The 21,980-nt window shown below is 42.8% G+C and overlaps 1 protein-coding gene across 1 annotated transcript; it reads left to right on the forward strand.

Annotated features, from left to right (window-relative positions):
• The first annotated feature begins 484 nt into the window (after nt 1-484).
• On the forward strand, nt 485-1,411 carry LOC142940987 (forkhead box protein B1-like). The gene has a single exon (XM_076083210.1). It carries the CDS (start codon nt 485-487, stop codon nt 1,409-1,411), a length of 927 nt encoding a protein of 308 aa, XP_075939325.1.
• Nucleotides 1,412-21,980: the final 20,569 nt, after the last annotated feature.

The raw sequence follows: 21,980 nt of genomic DNA on the forward strand, positions 1-21,980 counted from the left end.
ACTTGTTTTGGCACAGCGCGTGCATGTAAATATACGTGTAAATGAAAGCACATCGTGCCCCCGCCCACCCCTCCCTCCTCCTGGCTGTGATCATGTGATGGTGAAGAAGTGGCCCATTAATGAAGCACCTCTCCGGGGGTCTTTCTGCTCATGTCACCGCCGTCCAGCCGGCAGACGGGACAGACCGGGAGAGGACATGGAGGAGGCAGCAGCAGCCGCTTAGCGCAGCTCATCAGCGGGGCATGAAGAGGGGACCCGCAGCGGGCAACAGGAACCAGAGGAGGAACCAGCTTCTTCAACTTTTCCTCAACTTCAAGGCGGAGTTGCGACTCCAGTTGAGTGCGTAAAAGACGGGACCATGCGTGCCAAATACAATTATTTTCGTGCGTAACGGTGTTTTCAATAGTTGGAACTGTTTGGACAAAGTTGGTAAAAATTATTTTCTGCTCTCTGCAGACGGAGACTGAACTGGTTTCAGTGAACAATGCCTCGCCCGGGGAGGAACACGTACAGCGACCAGAAGCCTCCGTACTCCTACATCTCCCTCACGGCCATGGCCATCCAGAGCTGCCCGGAGAAGATGCTCCCTCTCAGTGACATTTACAAGTTCATCATGGACCGGTTCCCGTACTACCGGGAGAACACGCAGCGGTGGCAGAACTCCCTGCGGCACAACCTCTCCTTCAACGACTGCTTCATCAAGATCCCTCGCAGACCGGACCAGCCCGGGAAGGGCAGTTTTTGGGCTCTGCACCCGAGCTGCGGTGACATGTTTGAGAACGGAAGTTTTCTGCGGCGCAGGAAGCGCTTTAAAGTGGGCGGCATGTTGGTCACGGACCCGCTGGCTCCCAGCAAGCCGCAGGACACCACCCACTACCTGCAGCAGCAGGCCAAGCTGCGGCTCAGCGCGCTGCACGCTGCCGCGCACCTCCCGCAGATGTCGGGCAGATACAACCTGAGCTCCGTGACGCAGCCGTCCAGCTTCAAACACCCGTTCGCCATCGAGAACATCATTGCCAGAGAGTACAAGATCCCGGGCGGACTGGCGGCCTTCTCCACCAGCGGGTACCCGCTCCACAACCAACTGACCCCGGCCTGGCCGCACATGTACGGCTCCGGGATGATGGACAGCGCAGCTCCAATCTCCATGGCCAGCGACTACTCGGCCTATGGCATGCCGCTCAAGTCCATCTGTCACGGAGGACAGACTCTGCCCGCCTTCCCGGTGCCCATCAAACCCACGCCCACCTCGATGCCCACACACATCCCGGCTTTCCTGGCGAACTCTCCCCAGTCTCTGAGCCCCACGTCCCCGCAGACAGCCACCGGACAGAGCAGCCCGGTGGCGCCCGGAGAGGCGCTGTCGTCCTCGGCCTCCACGGCGCTGCACTCCGCGGTGGCGGTGCACTGACGGAGATCTGATTGACTCTTTAAAAGAGAAATGACAAACAGCGTTTCATCTCCGGGACAAACGTGAGGATGTTCGTTAATTATTAGGATATTTTTCATCCTTCACAGCCTCCAGCCTGAACATGTGAAGAAACAGCAGGTTGACCTCTGACCTCCAGTAAACGTTTGATTTGGTGCACGTGACTCCCGGTTACCGGTCGTTTTCGTGTGGTTACAAATTATTCCGGATCTTTTGTGTTTGCAGCCTTTTCTTCTCAAACTGAAAGAAAACTCTCAGATTAATGATTCTTTGAGACAAAAGTTCAACCAAAAGGAAATTCCTTCTTCTCCAAAAGTGTTCAGCAATTATTAATAAAAGACAAAAAGATAAAAGTCTGAAAGAAAAATGAAAATATTCGGAAAACAGTCTTTTTCTAAAGATTCTTTTTTTTAAATAATCAATATGAACAATCAGAGGAGAAGAGAAATAAGACTTGAAATCATATATATTTATGTCAGAGCTGCTTATTTAAACAGAAAAGTGCAGGTGTTTGACTGAAGCACTTTCTAAAGAATGAAGTGGATGTTTTCTATTAGCTGACAGTTGGTTTCATGGTGTGTTTGCTGCATGCTCCTTCTGTCTGAAGACTCACAATATTTCTGTGTTTGTGACGTGTTGTTTTTGGCTGAAGGCTTAAAGCATGAACATGAACAACGGGCTTTTATTCCCTGCGCATTGTCTGCTAATCCAGATCCATTAAAAAAACCTTCCTGGGAAAAATACATGAAAAAGCAGTGAAGAGGCCTGTTATTGACACGCAAACACACACACACACACACACACACACACACACACATACATACACACACACACACACACACACACACACACAGTAACATTATGAGACTGACAGCTGCAGATAATAAGTTTATTTTAGGTTCATCATGAGATTCATATTTTCAGGTGAAGAGAGGATTTAACATTCTGGTTCATGTTCTTATATCTTCACATCTTGGTTCAGGTTTTTCTAATTTAATGAGAAAAAAAGACAGATTAAAAAGTAATAATATGAATGAAAGAAAACCACTAAAACAAAAACATGAGTTCCGTTTATTGATCGATTACACTGAATCATGTTTATTAATTATGTCCACATGTAGAAATCTGATCTGAAGTCTCTTAAAGTTTTGACAGAAACTTCTGTGAGAAGAGTTCATTGTAAACTAAACTGATCTGTGAGCTGCTATTTAATGTTGCATTAAACACATGTTCAAATAATCTCATAAATATTTAAACATTTCAAATCTTTATTCAGTTCAGATTTAATGAATAATTTCCTCAGTATGTCGACAATACAGCGTCTAATGTACATTTACTGTATTGTACACATTGAGCTACTTTAATTGAGTATTTCTATTTCATATTTTATTCTTTTTTATCTTCTTTAATAATCATCAGTTTATTTAATAAAACATGACAATGCATCGTATTTTATTAGTCCTCAAGTTTTATACGTAAAATATTATTTCAGCTCAATTACTTTAGTATTATACTGTCAGAGCCAATCAATGCATCAGTAATAATCATCTCAAACGTGTATTGTGAGTACACCTGTAAAGGTATTATTATGTATATTAATCTGAATACTTTAAAGTTTACAAACTGTTTCCTTTAAATCACAATCTGTGTTTATGTTTTTAACTTCAGATCGAAACGTTAACGTTCTTTATGGATTTTAATGTGTGTGTGTGTGAGTGAGTGAGTGTGAGTGAGTGAGTGAGTGTGTGTGAGTGAGTGAATGAGTGTGTGAGTGTGTGTGTGAGTGTGTGTGTGAGTGAGTTAGTGTGTGAGTGTGTGTGTGAGTATGTGTGAGTGAGTGTGTGTGTGAGTGTGTGTGAGTGAGTGTGTGTGTGTGTGTGTGTGTGTGTGTCATCAGCGTCTGACCCGTGAGGATCACACAGTAACACGTCTTCTCTGGTACCAAACACGGTTGTGTGCTGTCAATGCTTAAAGGTCTTTGAGTTTGTTGCCGAGCGATGCCGACCGTCACTGTAAAAATGTCACTTTGTAACCCCCCCCCCCCCCGGCTTTGTGACCACACACAAACAAAACAAATGACATTTAAACAGGAAAACTGGTCACCTGCTGTTATTGACATTCCTGCTCAGAGAAGAAGAAACAGTCCTCCATTGAAATGTTTACTGAGGTATAAATACACGATAAATACACTGAAGTATTGTAAAGTACAAGGAGGAAGAACTGATGATGAGGAGCTGATGAAGACTTAAATCCTTCAAACCTCTATGAACTCTGACCTCTTGTGTTTGTGGTTCTTCTCGTCTTTTTGTTTTTCTGCTCGTTTTTTCTCCTCCTGAACTTATGGTGTATATTCCCGTGAGGTGGTGAATCGTCGACTCATTCTCAGCTCTGTAAATGCTGCTCAACCAATATGATTAAAGGTCAACATGTAGAACTTTGAGAGGTCAAAACTCTATGCAGCTCGTCTGATTCACACTAAACTAGGTCGAGACATCCGACTCTGTTCACTCCACAAAAAACCTCTCGGACCATAAAGTCTGCCGGACTACATCGTTAACATTGTGCCAATCATCACAATACTTACAAGATATATTCATGAAATACTTCAGTATCAATCAGATGTTGTTTCTCCAATCATACCCGAGCAGGTAGTGAACAGAGTACCTAAGCAGGTAGTGAACAGAGTACCCGAGCAGGTAGTGAACAGAGTACCCGAGCAGGTAGTGAACAGAGTACCCGAGCAGGTAGTGAACAGAGTACCCGAGCAGGTAGTGAACAGAGTACCCGAGCAGGTAGAGAACAGAGTACCCGAGCAGGTAGTGAACAGAGTACCTAAGCAGGTAGAGAACAGAGTACCTGATCAGGTAGTGAACAGAGTAGCCGAACAGGTAGTGAACAGAGTACCCGATCAGGTAGTGAACAGAGTACCCGATCAGGTAGTGAACAGAGTACCCGATCAGGTAGTGAACAGAGTAGCTGAACAGGTAGTGAACAGAGTACCTGATCAGGTAGTGAACAGAGTAGCCGAACAGGTAGTGAACAGAGTACCCGATCAGGTAGTGAACAGAGTACCCGATCAGGTAGTGAACAGAGTACCCGATCAGGTAGTGAACAGTGGCTTTGTAAGAGCGTGTTTGATGAAAACAAACAAACTGACTGAACCAGACAGGAAATTTGCCAGAAAACGAAAACTTGCCAAAAAGAGGCTAAAATGAGCTGCAGAGACTCTCAGAAAATATTACTCACATAATTATATAATTTGATCCATTGTTTAATTCATGATTTCGATCAGAGCAGCTTTGAAACATACTTCTAAATATTTTTCAGTTTTTTTCTTACATCCCAAATTTCCTGTCAGACAGAAACTAAAGGCTTTAGTCTGACTGCTGCAGGTGAGCAGACTCAGAGATGATGAAGGTAGAAGAGACATAATACACAGATGTATATGTCACTAGTTTTGAACTTCTGACGCTCGTCTTTTCGTCTCTTATTGACGACTTTAAAAATCTTCATATCGTTTCACAACGTTTCATCATCTAATGAATTCATTCATCAGTGTAAATAACACATGTGCGTCTGGCTGGAGGGGGCATGTCATCGTCATCATCACGTTCTCCCTCTTCTCTGCTCCTTGTTCTCCTCACTGTGATGTCTCTCCACAGGGAACAAACACTTTGTTAATTAGGGTTTTGTTGAGAGGACACCTCGCTGTCACGCCTCTCCATGAAGACTTTAATTAACGAACACAAGCGGCAGCGAGAGACTCATGATGAATTACAGCTCAGAGAAACATCCATCTGATATTTGACTTTAATTGTGTTTGGGAGGTTTCAGACCACAATCATGTCTCGTCCAGTTCCACTTGACTGAAGCTACAATATGACATCATGGTTTGTTGTTGTTAAACAGTCACAATGTTAAGAAGCTTCACGACTACTTTTTAACATGTTTCTATACAGACAAAGTATCCTGCAGCTACAATCTATATTTTATTATAACGTGTATGAAGCGACAGTGTGTTGAGTGTCTATGGTGATGATTTTCTTGCGATTAATCGCGATTAATCACATTGTTATGTGCAAAATTCAATAATGATTCAAAAGTAGTGTATTGTGCACTTTTATTTTGAAAGTACTGCTATATGAACAAAGGTCAATAACATTTGGTGTAAACACTTTAAACACATCAGGTTCTTGGTAGCAGCGGTATTCCCTTTACACAGTAGCAGTTAAAATATTTCTTGTATATTATATATATTTTATGAAATCAACACAACAAAAAAAGCAATGTGTGTTGAAAGAATATTCTATGAATAATTTAAGCCACTATAATTGACTCGAAAATCTTCACCAGATTGGATTTAGTACGTGTTGAAGTCCAGATATCAGGAAACTAAATGCCGTCTTTTCTGGTTCATATCAGTCCAGAGGAGCTCCGTGGATCTCATGGAGCTGTGTTCACTGTGTCTAGTGAGCCACACGTCGCTGTTTACTACAGCTGTATGAACACTAAACTAACTGATTTAATGGCAATAAACCGACAAAAAGAGGACGGAGAACAGAGTACCTGAACAGGTAGAGAACAGAGTACCTGAGCAGGTAGTGAACAGAGTACATGAACAGGTAGTGAACAGAGTACCTGAACAGGTAGTGAACAGAGTACCTGAACAGGTAGTGAACAGAGTACCTGAGCAGGTAGTGAACAGAGTACCTGAACAGGTAGAGAACAGAGTACCTGAACAGGTAGAGTACAGAGTACCTGAACAGGTAGAGAACAGAGTACCTGAACAGGTAGAGAACAGAGTACCTGAACAGGTAGTGAACAGAGTACCTGAACAGGTAGTGAACAGAGTACCTGAGCAGGTAGTGAACAGAGTACCTGAACAGGTAGAGAACAGAGTACCTGAACAGGTAGAGTACAGAGTACCTGAACAGGTAGTGAACAGAGTACCTGAACAGGTAGAATACAGAGTACCTGAGCAGGTAGAGTACAGAGTACCTGAACAGGTAGTGAACAGAGTACCTGAACAGGTAGTGAACAGAGTACCTGAACAGGTAGTGAACAGAGTACCTGAACAGGTAGAGAACAGAGTACCTGAACAGGTAGTGAACAGAGTACCTGAACAGGTAGTGAACAGAGTACCTGAGCAGGTAGTGAACAGAGTACCTGAACAGGTAGAGTACAGAGTACCTGACCAGGTAGTGAACAGAGTACCTGAACAGGTAGAATACAGAGTACCTGAGCAGGTAGAGTACAGAGTACCTGAACAGGTAGTGAACAGAGTACCTGAACAGGTAGTGCACAGAGTACCTGAACAGGTAGTGAACAGAGTACCTGAACAGGTAGAGAACAGAGTACCTGAACAGGTAGTGAACAGAGTACCTGAACAGGTAGTGAACAGAGTACCTGAGCAGGTAGTGAACAGAGTACCTGAACAGGTAGAGAACAGAGTACCTGAACAGGTAGAGTACAGAGTACCTGACCAGGTAGTGAACAGAGTACCTGAACAGGTAGAGAACAGAGTACCTGAACAGGTAGAATACAGAGTACCTGAGCAGGTAGAGTACAGAGTACCAGAACAGGTAGAGTACAGAGTACCTGAACAGGTAGAGTACAGAGTACCAGAACAGGTAGCGTACAGAGTACCTGAACAGGTAGTGAACAGAGTACCTGAGCAGGTAGAGTACAGAGTACCACCAGTTCATCAATTCATCAGTTCATCAGTTCATCTCTGATTGAATTTTTTCAGTTCTCATTCAGCTCTGATGATCAATTCATCAGTTCAAATGGAGCAGTTCAACCTACTGACGGCGAAAGGGAGCTGCAGCCGACGCCTCCCCTCTCCTCCCCCTTCTTATCATGCACAGGTGCATTATGGGAGGGTGGAGCTGCCTGCCACAAACCATTTAGAGGTTAGTTAGTGTGTGTGAAAAGAAAACGACACTAATTCATTGACAATAAAAGCACCCCCACCTCCTGCTGTGCTCAGCAGCTTCACTCCCCCCTCCTCCCATAACTAATTGTCATACATGCGGAGGAGGAAGCTGCAGCCTGCCACCCCCCCACCCCCCTCAGCTAATAAGCATCATAATAAACAAAGTAATAAACAGAGAGGGTCACATCGCCCCCCCCCCCCCCCGACTTCTCAAACTCCAACCCTTGGTCGAAGCTCCTCGGCATCGGATATCTCTGGTGACCAAATGTCCACTAATGGAGGGAGTTATTAATATTATTAATACTACTATTATTATTATTATTATTATTATTAATAATAATAATACTATTATGAGTATTGTTATTATATCATCATTATTATTATTATTAGAAGTATTATATCTCTGAGGCCGAAGGACACTGACCAACTGTTGACTAGTCGGGAGTGAGAACGTAAAGTTGTGTTTTCCTTTGAGACAGAAAAAAATAATTTGGAAGCTAAAAGTGTTAATAATTGATTTCTGTAACAGGAAAAGAACTGATTACAATACTCAACATATATATATATACGTCCAAAACAAAAACACTTGTGTAGCTTAATGTGCTGACCCATTCAGAAATACAGGTTTATACACATACACACATGCACACACACACTTGTAGACACACACACAGACACACTCACAGACACGCTGACACTCACACATACACACACTCACACACACACACACACAGACACGCTCACACACACTAACACATACACACACACCTACAGATACACACGCACACACACTCACAGACACGCACACACTCACACATACACACTCACACACCACACACACACACAAACACACACACACACGGTCACACACAGAGGAAGGCCTTGTTATTTGGGTCACACATGAAATCAAACAGATTCACCTCTAGCTGAGACGGATGATTTATTCAGACGCTGGCAGCCGGTCGGCACAGCGACAGATTGTATTCTTGGTGATCTGCCTGACGGCTCCGAGGCTCCACACAGAGACAGAGTTTAGCTTAGCTTAGCATAGCTCAAGGGAATGCTAACTCCTCAAACTACAATGTTTGGTTTGGATGTCTCTGTCCCTCTGAATGGTGAAGAAACGAGTCGCAACATGTAAGTCAGACTAGCTTTGGACTTCGGTTTCCTCCTGCTTCCAGTCTTCTGACTCTGGGGAACCCAAGCTGTGAAATCAGTTTCCGCACAAACCACGAGTTAACTAGAACAGTGAACTGAAGCTGCTCTCTTCAAAGCCACTGGACTCCTTGTTTGTGTTATTGTGTGACTTTTGTGTTTTTTAGTTCTCCGTCAGAAGAGAAAGACACAGAAATCACAGCAATATTCTACAAAGTGTATGAACTCATATTTTGACAGTTTGACAAACATAAAGCATCATGTTCTGAACAGACACATTACAAACTACTAAAGGTAACATTTGCATTGTGGAACACAAAACATAGTCCAGTGTAACCCTCTGATCGAGATGTCTTAATAATAATTATTGAAATGCAAATTACGTAGCCAATCGCGGACTGCGCGCTGCCATACATATCCGGGTTAGACAGGTCGCTTCCTGTTTACATTTGGTTCTGCCGGACAGCAACTGAAAAGCAGCTACTGAACGTTCTGGGTTACACCGTGTGGTTTCTCAAACTAATTCTGCAGTCAGCGGTGAGTAGTAAGAAGACTGAATTTAATTATTAATAGCTGCGTTGAATAAAGTATTATTTGATTGTGTAGTTTTTTCTATTTTAGCCCTGTAATTATTTTGGGTTGTTTCTTTTTGTTTGTGCAGTTGTTAAAACTAAAAACACTGTAAATAAGTCAAAGTGACATGTCTTAAAGTGATGTACAACATGAGATATATTTTTATTTATCCTTTAAAGGTCCATGTTCATTCATTATGACCTTTTTTTTTTAGATCAGGTTTTTTGTGAATCAGGGTTCCGGATGATCCGGAGCACCTGTAAAAGTTCGGATGGCGAGCTACAGGATGGAGTTTTTCTTGGACCCCAATTCCCCTTCCTTTTCACAAGTGCGGTGGTAGGATCGAACTCAAAGACCTCAATGAACTTTATGAGGAATGAACTGAACTGAGACTTAATTTATTTTTGTATGAAATGAATTTGTTTTGTTTGGAAAATTATTACAATGCTTGGTTAAACTTACCTGTGACTCGGTGGTTCCTTTACAAAAAATGGATCAAGTGGCAGTTAACAGGTCGGGTTGTCATTATAAGCACGTTGAATTATTTTGTCACGTTTATTTTCTTAAATTAGTCTCGTGTTTTTTGAAAGGACTATGCATTTAACAAGCGTATATGGACACATTAAAAACACTAGAGGTGTATACGTTGAAAACACTAGAGGGGTACACGTTGAAAACACTAGAGGGGTACATGTTAAAAACACTAGAGGGGTACATGTTGAAAACATGTTTGTTGGTGGGGATGGTGTGTTGGGGGTTTGTTAGTGCCGACGGTGTGTTTGGGGTTTGTTGGTGGGGACGGTGTATTGGGGGTCGCCGCGGGTCGGAGGCAGCGGCAGCAGGAATTGGAGGTCGTTGCAGCGTGGAGGCGGCATCGGCAGGAACTGGGAGCGGCTGCGGCTCTGAGACGGCGGCAGCAGGGACTGAGAGCGGCTGCGGCTCTGAGGCGACAGCGGCCGGGTCCGGGGATAGCTGCGGCTCTGAGGCGGCGGATGGAGGCGGCCGGACCGCCGTCGGGACACGGGGAGCAGGAGTCGGCCGGACCGCCGACAGGACACGGGGAGCAGGAGTCGGCCGGACCGCCGACGGGACACGGGGAGCTGGAGTCGGCCGGAGCCCAGCGGGAGTGGGGGATCGCTGCGGCCCAGTGGGAACGGGGGTCTGACCCTTCCTCTGCGAGGGTTGAAAGGGCAGTCCATCTGGTCATGGTTTGCCTTCTGGACACTCCGAGGCCCTCCCAAGGCCGGGTAGGTTCCCGTAAACTGTTCATACCACTCAGCAGAAAAGCGCTCAAAACGTTGGTCCGCTGAGTCCAACAAGTCCCGGTTTGCTGTCTGGACAAGGCGGTATCCCATAAACTGTTCATACCACTCAGGGTCGTCTGCTGAGTCCATTTGGGTCCTCTTAGGGGTGGAAGGGCGGCTTAGCTCGCGGTTAGCTTTCTGGAAGCTCCGAGGCCCTCCCCTGGCCAAGCGGGTTCCCCAAAACTGGTCTGCTGAGTCTTTCATGGTCAGATCGTTCTGTCATGTCCGAGGGGCAGATCTGAGACTCAAGCGCAGACAGACACTGGAGACGAGGTGAAGTTGAAAAAATAAGGTTCTTTACTTAAAAAGTCACAAACAAAAACTCAAAGCGACTCCAACAGGGAGCGGGCAAAAATCCAAACAGAATACAAAAAGGCAAAGTCACAAAAAAAAGGCAAAGGTACAAACCAGGAGCAAACGCTGGAGCACAGAGCAAACACGAGGGAGACACAATACGGGAACAGACAGGGGAACGAACAAGGACGATCTGACAACCAGAACAGGGAAAGCAGGGGATTATATATGTGTGGGGTTATGAGAATATTGAAGGCAGCTGGGTGGACTGGGCAGGTGAGTAGGATGAGTGTAATCAGGGGAAACACACACACACACAGAGACAGACACAGGAACACAGGGGGCAAAGTCTAAACCGTGACAGGGGGTTTGTTGGTGGGGACGGTGTGTTGGGGGTTTGTTGGTGGGGACAGTGGGTTTGGGGTTTGTTGGTGGGGACGGTGTATTGTGGTTTGTTGGGGACAGCGTATTGGGGGTTTGTTGGTGGGTACGGAGGTTTGGGGGTTTGTTTGTGGGGACGGTGTGTTGGGGGTTTGTCGGTGGGGACGGTGTGTTGGGGGTTTGTCGGTGGGGACGGTGTGTTGGGAGTTTGATGGTGGGAACAGTGTGTTGGGGGTTTGTTGGTGGGGATGGGGTATTGGTGGTTTGATGGTGGACAAAAGGACTCCTCCGGTGGTTTGAGCTCCTGAAGCCTGAAAGGCAGAGTGGACAACAGAGGCCATTGTGTTTCTCTTAAGAGCTCATTCACAACTAATTCCTCTTAATACACTCGTAAGACTCTTTTAATTGTCTGAGTTTTGGTTTTTAATGGTGTTAGTAGCTTTTTAATTACGTTGTCATTTTGAACGTGTGATAAAAACAAAACCTGTTTTAACTCTTGAACATCAACGTGCTCTGGTTGCAAGTTGTCGAAGCTGACGAAATGGCTGCTGACCAGAGACATGTTGTACTTCAGTGATGTGTTTACTTTATTCATCAAGGTTCGCTGAGTTCACATGGAACCATGATATTCATCCTGTTTTGACTGAAATGTCTCAACAGCTATTGGATGGATTGTGATGACGTGGTTGGTTATTCGTGCTCCTCTCGGGATGAATCGTAATAACTTTGACTTTTCATCTAGCGCCATCGATGCGTCCAATACTTTGGTTTGTGACCAGATACCTGCAGGGTTCTGTTTGTGGACTTCAGCTCAGCGTTTAACACCATCATCCCAGCAATACTCCAACCCAAACTCTCCCAGCTCACTGTGCAGCCTCCACCTGTCAGTGGATCACAAACTTCCTGACTGACAGGACGCAGCAGGTGAGGCTGGGAAAAATCACATCTAGCACCCAGACTATCAGCACTGGCGCCCCCCAGGGATGTGTGCTCTCCCCACTGCTCTTCTCCCTCTACACCAACGACTGCACCTCAGAGGACCCAACGGTTAAACTCCTGAAGTTCGCAGACGACACAACGGTCATCGGCCTCATCAGGGACGGTGATGAGTCTGCGTACAGACGGGAGGTTGAACAGCTGGTCCTCTGGTGTGGTCAGAACAACCTGGAGCTAAACAAGCTCAAAACTGTGGAGATGACAGTGGACTTCAGGAGGTGCCCCCCAACACTGCCCCCCCCTCACCATACACAACAACACTGTGTCTGCTGTGGAGACCTTCAAGTTTCTGGGATCCACAATCTCCCAGGACCTGAAGTGGGCTCCCAACATCAACACCATCAGGAAAAAGGCCCAGCAGAGGTTGTACTTTCTGCGCCAGCTCAAGAAGTTCAACCTGCCTCAGGAGCTGCTGATCCTGTTCTACTCAGCCATCATCCAGTCTGTTCTCTGTTCCTCTATCACTGTGTGGTTCGGATCAGCCACCAAACAGGACAGGAACAGACTGCAACGGATTGTCAGGTCTGCAGAGAGGATCATTGGTTCCAGCCTGCCGTCCATCCTGGACTTGTTCACCTCCAGAATCAGGAAACGGGCTGGAAAGATCACTGCAGACCCTTCACACCCTGGACACAAGCTTTTCCAACTCCTCCCCTCTGGTAGGCGCTACAGGGCTCTCTACGCCAAAACCACCAGACACAGGAACAGCTTCTTTCCACTGGCCATCACTCTCATGAACAATAAATAAGTTATACTACACTATTACCACCACTTACAATTCATGCCATTGTCTATAGGTTTATGTTCACATGTATATATATATATATACACTTTTTCTCTTGGATATATATTTATACTTATATTGTATATAGCTAAATGTCTATACCTACATCCGTTCTACTTTTACTGCTGCCCTTTTTTATTCTTTATACATATATTTTCTTGTTTATTGTAAATTTGTGTTTGTACATTGAGAGCGGAGTGGAAACCGGAGACAAATTCCACGTATGCGTAAGCATACATGGCCAATATAGCTGATTCTGATTCTGATTCTGAACTAATGCTATTCCCATCAGCCTCAGCTGGATTCTGTGTTTGCTGATAATTTTCTAATGTTAGCATGCTAACACGCTAACTAAGATTGTGAACATTGTCATTGTGTGCATGTCAACACAAAGAGAGTGTAGGAGGAGGCTCATGAGCTTTGGACGTCTCCCAAGGGAACATGACGGCATTACAGGAAATGGAGACTAAAGTCATCTCAGGTCTATGAAACTAAACTGTAACTGTGACTTTTTGTGGAGCTGTTGAGGCCCCTCTGAAGTTTCTCAACGGAGATTAATGAAAGAAGCGATGGTGCGATATAGTAATTGCTGAATCCTTGCATGCATGAATTTGTATTACTACTGATCAAATGTAAATATATGAAGTGGAGCATTATTCACTGTGAAGGACCATTCATTAACAGACTCAACACCCTTACAACTTGTGAAAATATTTTATATATGATGTACTTACTAAATCGTAGTCTATTGTAGTGGACATCATGCATGAAAGGACTGGAGAAAAGGAAAGTAATTGATTCGTCTCATTGTCTGGTGATCGTCCTCACATGAGACGACCAATGGAGCCTCCACTTTAAGAAGATGTTGGTAAAGACTACGACACATGGACCAAAGTGTAACGTCCCCATAGTGGACATAGGTAGGGCTGTGCCACATGCAATCAATTTCAGCAAACATCCCAGAATGATTTAATGAAAAAAAATAAAGGTATCAAACGCCCATTACTACTTTGCAGTTAAATATTTAACATTTATTCCAACATGAAAAAAGCAGTAAATAACACTTTGATAAACACGTCAGGTCATCTTATTTTAGTCACCCTCACAGGGAATTCAGTATAATATAATAATATATATATATATATAATAATATTCACTGGAAGATAAAACACACACATATATATAATTATTTATTTATAACTATATATCATTTCTCAGCAGGTGCTTCATGTCCCTCACTCCCTAACTGTCCGTGCTCGATCTGTCCCCGTTGTTTTAAAAAGCTAAATAAGTTATTAGCATGACGTCATCCAGCTAGCCAAACCTGTCTGGTGTACAGCTAGTGGAGAAGCTTCATGTACTGCTTCCCTTTCCTGCTAGTCTGCTGTCTGATTGTGAGGTCAGGCTGATCTGATATCAGCTCTTTGGCCTGAAGTCTCTCCTCCAAAGTTCTCCTCTCAAACGGGTCTTGGAGGAGCAGTGCTCGCGCTGGTGCTCGCCTGTAGAGACTGAATCTATTTGAGGGCGCTGATTGGCTAAATTGTATGTCACATATTTATATCTTTAATCAGCAATTGGCTAAACTGCTTCATAGACCCGCCTCTTTTGGCCAGTTTCTCCAGCGCCCCAGCCAGCTGAGACGGAGAGGACGTGCAGGAAAAGCATATATTTACCGCAGATATCATATTTTACACATATTACTGGGTGATTCCATATTTCAAAAACACAAATATTGACATTTTGTATAGTTTATTATTATTATTATTTATTTTATTTGTTGTGGCTCAAGGTGGGGCGGCGCCCTAGCGCCCTCTATTGACCAGCCGCCACTGGCTAATGCTTCTGTTTAGCAGCTAAATCTGGATGCAAAGAGCAGACGACTATACATGTCTGACTCTGGGCCTCATGAGGATGGAAGAAGAGATAAAAGAAGTGAAGTGGTCCTCAGTAAAATCTCCTCTTCCATCAATAAACCGATATTAATTCACTGGTTTCATCGTGTTGAATGGAAGTTGGTCTCTCGGTGTCAGAAGAGAAATCTCTGGCGGCCTCTCTGCTCTCACTGCTCTGCAGTTAAGTGTTTTTTTTCACAGTTAAAACCGGTAAAACTAACAGTGCACTTCCAGACGTATTTGCTCGCAGCCATTCAGCTCAACACAAAGGACGATTCAATCACTTTTTTCCACAAGTGGGACAAATGTTTTGTTTGGACAAAATAAACTACCGGAGCCGTCTTTTTCTTTCTTTCAGCCTCCTCGTAGCTTTTATTTCACGGCTGCCCTGAGTCTCAATGAGAGTGTCAGCACTGAAGAATGCCTCCTTCCTCCCTCCTCCCTCCTCCTCCTGCTGCTCCGCTTGCCAGGATTCAGCCGCAGTCCAGCCGGCTGACAGCTTCCCCAGCTCATCGCCCGGCGACTGAAGGGACCACACACACACACTGCATGTCCTCTGAGCCGGGGTCATTCTTCTTCTTGGCGTTTTGGAGGGTGAGACTATTTGCAGCCGCAGGTCTTTTCTCTCTGGCACTATTTTACCCTCAAGGGCTTCCAAACAAATTTCAAGCATGAGTGTAAAAGCTGTCGAGTGTTGTTAGACAATGAAAATGTCCCCTTTTTGTTTCCCCGGTCAAAGGTCCACAACAGTCTCATCTGTGTGCAGCTCACAGCTCAGTGAAGGTTAATATTCTTTCTCAATAAAGAAGTCACATGTAATATTGAGGACCTGAGGTATTTTAATGTGCAGCTCCAGACAGGCTTTGATTTACATTTAGTTTGTATGTACATATATATATATGTGTGTGTGTGTGTGTATGTTTCATCACTTTGGAGTCTTTGGGCACTGTTTCTGATATTTCATCGACATTAATTGAGAAAATAATCTGCGAATGGATCAATGATAAACGTAATTGTTAATTTCAGCCCAGATTTTGAGACACTAAATATGAATTATAACTTTGCATTTGATCATTTGAGCATTTCATTTTTCTGTTAGCAAGTCATCATATGTATGATTTATTATCTTGTAATTATGACTGAGATTATTGTCATTATTATTTTTATTTTGCTAAACATTATGGTCTGCAGGAGTGTTTATTCTAAAAAGCTGAACCACAGGAGCACAATGTTTTCTCTGAAACTTGTGAGGACAAAGCAGTGAACAGGAAGTGGACTGATGGAGATCCATGATGTTAAACCTTCTAAATGTTCCCTAATCCTGAAACGTTGAAGATGCTTATCGGAGTGACGTCTTGAGGATTGACTGATTGATGGCAGTGAGATCTTATAAAAATTCTTTGATTCCTGGTTTTTCTACAAAATAAAACGTCTTGTCTCGCTTTGGTTGGCGTCGACTGACTGAACTGACGGCGGTGAAAATAAATCGTCTGGGCCGTCGCCTCACGATCAGTCTCAAAAGTTAAACAGCCATAAAAGGCTGCAGGAACTCTGACCTTCACAATCTAACTGAGCAGGAAAAACCAATGATGTGTACAAGGCCCCGCTCGGCCTCGGCAGATTATGATAAAATATGCCTCGGCGTCACAAAAAGATATCGGCCCGTCTCCCGGTGACAGATACCGGCCCGCTATTTTAATAACAGCCCAGTTTCTGCAGCACTAAAATGTTTTACTGTTGTCTATAAAGCATGCAGCGTGTGACACAGGAAGCATGCTTCGTCTCCGAATCCTTCAAAGTAAGATGGACCACGTAAAGTAAACATGGAAACATGTCAACCTCTGCTTCTGCTCCACCTCAGCGGATTTGTTGCTTCTGACTTTATGCAGCAATTGTTTTTGATTTATTGAAAGAAAACATTTTTTAAACCCACATTTCAAAGAAGTGTTGTTTTCCATTGTTATATATGTACATATATATATATGTGTGTATATATATATATATATATACGTATATATATATATATACACGTATATATATATATATATACGTATATATATATATATATACGTATATATATATATATATACACGTATATATATATATATACACGTATATATATATATATATACGTATATATATATATACACGTATATATATATATATATATACGTATATATATTAATGCTGGGCAATGATTACAATTTTTTATCGCGATTAATCGCATGATTTCTTTGTATTCCCTCTGCTAATGATATTCAATTTGTAATGTTTATTTACGGCCCTTATCCAACCCGATGGAGCGAGGAAGGTTTTGTGCCTCCTGACATCACAAAAGAGATTTTATCTCAATGGATTTGATTTTGAATAAAGGTTCAATTGTTGGGAAAATCTAATGACTCAAGAAGTATGTTGACTTACAAAGACTTATATCCTCATTTGGACTTTCGAGGCCTGTGCCCTCGTATGTCTGGTGTCTGAAACTTCCTCTGACACCAGCGTCTCAGATATCTTTCCTCTTGGGGGCTAGCAGATGTTTGTCCTAAATAATAGACAATAAAGCTGTAGCAGACGTCAATACTTGAGCACAGCTGATTTGCTACCAAGACTTCGTGATTTCATAGAATGACCTTTGTACTAGAACAAACTGCTAGAGTGTTGTTCCAGGTTTTGTGAAGATTACGCTGTGTGAAAAGCAATACGTGTGTATGTTATCCATGTGTGACAAGCTTATCTTAATGACCCTGTACCACCACACTGCTTGTCAGCTGAAGTCATCCTCCTGCTGCTTGGATATTCTACCAACACACTTTTTCAAAAATATTTCAAACTCCATGACCACTGATCTTTTACAAATTGTAAACACATCCCTTCTCTCAGGTGTCTTCTGTTAGATTCTGGGCCTCTTAAACTGTGGGAGACCGCATGGTCCGGCCTCTTAGCTACAAAGACAGCCGGTTTCAATTATAATCAAAAGCATTTAATACTACAGAAGCTAAAACAATTGCAAAGTGAAGTACATTATTTACAGTATCTATAGATATATATTCTGCGCAGGAAAGCATTTTACCCTCATCCCAGCCCGGAAGCACAGCTGCCCTCACGTTGAGACGAGAGGAAAGAGGAAGAATCTTTTCTCCGCATTCTCTGTTCACAGTTTGAAATCCCCTCCCATATTGTCCATCTTAGTTCCTATTGGCTAGCTCCAAACCCTGGCACGGGTGATGGTCCTTCTGCGTCCGCTGAAATTGCCTGTCTAAAAATCTCTGTCTGTCCCTACGCCTACTCTTAAGCATACTATATTAAAGATAAGGATTTGCAACTTTTGGCAAAAACTTCACACGTTTTACAAGCATAGATGGTACTCCCCAAGTACTTGCTATCATATTATTCTCCACCTCTAAAAGGTGCTACAAATTCTACTAAGAAACATTTCTAACTATAAATTCTAAATTACTCCTATAATTATGAATCTTCTATTTATGAATTCTAGAACACTTCTAATTATGATTTCTTAATTATGAATCATTAAACATTCCTATTATAATTTCTTAATTTCTTAAAGCACAGTTCTAAACCTAAATTTCCTACACTTCCCACAAGCCCTAAAACCTGCAGTTATTAAACCGCTCCTAAAGAAGGCTAGTTTAGACTCCGCAACAATGAACAATGATAGGCCAATATCAAACCTCCCATTGTTAAGTAAGATAATTGAAAAAGCGGTTTTCCAACAGCTGAACAACTTCTTGGCCGTAAATAACTGTTTTGATGTCTTCCAGTCAGGCTTTCGACAGCACCACAGTACTGAAACTGCTCTTGTTCAGGTTTTCAACGACATCCACTTAAACACAGACAATGGCAGAAGTTCAGTCTTAGTATTACTGGATCTCAGTGCTGCATTCGACACGGTCGACCATGACATACTCCTAGAAAGACTAAACATCTGGGTGGGACTTTCTGGCACAGCACTTAACTGGTTTGAATCCTACTTGAAGGACAGAGAATACTTTGTGTATGTAGCTAATTACACATCAGAGCTGACTAAAATGACATGTGGTGTTCCCCAAGGTTCAATACGGGGGCCTCTTCTGTTCAACATCTACATGCTTCCACTAGCTCAGATTATGGAAAACAACAAAGTGTGTTATCATAATTATGCAGACGACACACACATCTACATAACTATGTCACCAGGGGACTATAATCCCATAAAAGGGCTGGGTAACTGCATTGAACAAATCAACAACTGGATGTGCCAGAATCTTCTTCAATTAAACAAAGATAAAACAGAAGTAATTGTTGTTGGTACCAAGGACGAACGATTGAAAGTCAGCGCTCAGCTTCAATCACTGATGTTAAAAACCACAAACAAGCCAGAAATCTAGGTGTAGTTATGGATTCAGACCTCAACCTGAACAGCCTCATCAAGACAATTACAAAATCAGCCTACTATCACCTGAAGAATATATCAATGATTAGAGGATTTATGTCTCAACAGGTAAAACTTGTCCATGCATTTATCTTCAGCAGACTGGACTACTGTAACGGTGTGTTTACAGGTCTGTAAAAAGTCTGTCAGAAAGCTGCAGCTGATTCAGAACGCTGCAGCTCACGCGGTCAGTTCACGCGGTCACTCATTAACGTTAAACTGGAACACCGGCGCATCTAGTGGCAGGTTGTTTGTGTTAACTCAAAGTAGAATGAGAATGATTTCGTGGTCAGAATAACTTTCATGACCACGAAACATGAGGCCCAGATACTGATGAGATGATGAGGTCAAAGAGCTTCAGGGAGAGGAGGCTGTTTGTGTAGCGCAGCTTGACGCAGGGCTGAGATGTGAGTGGAGCTGGGCCTGGATAAAGGTGGAGCCGGGCCTGGATAAAGGTGGAGCCGGGCCTGGATAAAGGTGGAGCTGGGCCTGGATAAAGGTGGAGCTGGGCCTGGATAAAGGTGGAGCTGGGCCTGGATAAAGGTGGAGGTCTAAACAGACGTGAGTACAGCTTCCTGCTGTCACAGTATTTTAAATACATTGATAAGGCAGGCTATGCTAAATGCAGCCTCTGCTCCAAGGAGATGAACTACAGCAACAAGGGCTCACATGTCCTCTCATCACACTGTTCACTGTGATGACCACAGCCAGTGGACTAACAGTCCCAACAGTCCCACGTGGAGTTAAATCACAGCTATTATTTTACTCTTGATAAACTAGCCAGAGTAGATTATCATTTTAATAAATAATTGAACTGGATTGAATGCATATTAATTGCAAATGGAAGATAGGCCACAATTCTAACAGCTTTACAGTAACAGTGGAAGTTAATATGAAGCCGTACAGTAACAGGGTTCAATGAAAACTAATCACTTTATTTGTACAGCCGATGGTTCTCGCTACTCTTGCTATCTTTGTTTTTATGACTAAAACTTTTAATTAATAATAAGAGAGCTGAAATACTAATAACTGAATAATAAATTAGTTTTTGCTTAAAGTAAATGTCTTATCACTTAATTTTCTTCTCAGAGTACAGCAGAATGCTACATTTTAAAGCTCATATTTAAAATAAAATGCTCCTGCACTCGTTTTGTTTTGTTTTGCACAGGTTGCACGTTATTGTTGTTTTGAAAAGATATGCAGTGTAAAACTCAGTAAAACTCTTTATTGCCAAATATTTGAACTTGTTTTGTTTAGTTTTTCACAGGTTGCACTTTATTGTTATTATCTTTATGGTTATGGTTAATTGCAGCCACAATAAGCTATTTTTTGCCAAATATTAGTTATTTTTTGCACAGATTGAACTTTATTTGCATTGTTCTAACAAAGTGATTGCACATTGTATTTGTTTTTGTCTGATGGAGCGATCTGGTTTACTTGAAAGTGATTGCAATTTTCTTTATTCTATTATTTGTAAAAGCACCGATGGAGGAGTCACAAAATGTTATTTCAATAAAAGTTCAACATGCACCATTTTGTTACAATTTTGTTGGGGCGGTGGGGCATGAACATTTTTCTTCCTCCAAAGTGGGGCGTGACAGAAAAGGTTTGAGAACCACTGGTTTAGGGCCAAAACACATCTCTGATCTGCTGCTACCTTATGAACCATCCCGACCCCTTAGGTCGTCTGGGACCGGTCTACTTTCTGTTCCCAGAGTCAGAACTAAATATGCAAAAGCAGCGTTCAGTTGTTCTGCTCCACATATCTGGAACAAAGTCCAGAAAGCTGCAGGTCTGCTGAGACCCTCAGCTCCTTTAAATCAGGACTGAAGACTTTTCTGTTTGCTGCTGCTTTTAATTGAACCAGATTCAATTAATATATGAATCAATTTCCTGCATTTCTTCATTTTACTACTGTATTTTATTTATTACACTGTTTTTTAGTATTTGTATGACTGTTTTTAATGTTTCAATCAATGTTCTTAATTCTTTTTAAATCTCCTTTTCTTTTGCCTTATGTTTTGATGCTTTTAATGGTTTTATGTGAAGCACTTTGAATTACCTTGTTGTTGAAATGTGCTATACAAATAAACTTGCCTTGTCTTGTTCTTCTGTCTCATACTAAGCAGCTGGTAATGAACTCACTCAGAGCAGAGAAGTCTTGTTCTCCTGGTTCTTTGTGTCGTACAGCGATCTCAACCCAGTTTAACTGAATTGTTCACATGTGACTGGCAGCCATGCTGTCTTTGTAGTGGCAGATCTCTAAAAGCTGACACCCCGAGGCTCCTGGGGGCCAGGCGACATTGGTATTGGGAGACGTGCGGGGCCTTCCAGTCACCATATGCTCAAGATAACAAGTCAAACACGGGACTCTTTTCTTGGCTCATTAAAATGTTGGACATTTGGCAGAAGAGAGCTGTGTGTTCCTGTCCTATTTTTCAATATTTCACTTGAGCCCAGATCCATTCTGTGGAGCACTAATGCTGACTGTACATTATTTATTTATGTTGGTCTGAGACTAAACAAACACTGAGAGACTTCTGTTTGTACTTTTATCTCAGCTGGGATTGTTGATTCAGCTTTTCTTACTGCTGTGTTGATCGGAAGCTAACATGTTACTAATACAACATTTTAGCTGTAAATTATATTACTCCTGTTGGCTCTCTGTGTTTACATGATTAATTACTGCATTCTGCTTCCTTGAGACTTGATCATTGTTTCTACCTGGAATCAGGGACACAGGCTCATTTGACACTTAGTCTCTACTTTTGTGGATCTGGTTTCTTCTTCACTGTATCACGAACCGTA

This window comes from Anarhichas minor, unplaced genomic scaffold (assembly GCF_050575085.1).
Source record: "Anarhichas minor isolate MPS153535 unplaced genomic scaffold, ASM5057508v1 ptg000123l, whole genome shotgun sequence".
NCBI lineage: Eukaryota > Metazoa > Chordata > Actinopteri > Perciformes > Anarhichadidae > Anarhichas > Anarhichas minor.

What these genes read in the sequence shown, in the direction of transcription:
- LOC142940987 (XM_076083210.1), top strand. Translation starts at nt 485, where the DNA reads ATGCCTCGCCCGGGGAGGAACACGTACAGCGACCAGAAGCCTCCGTAC.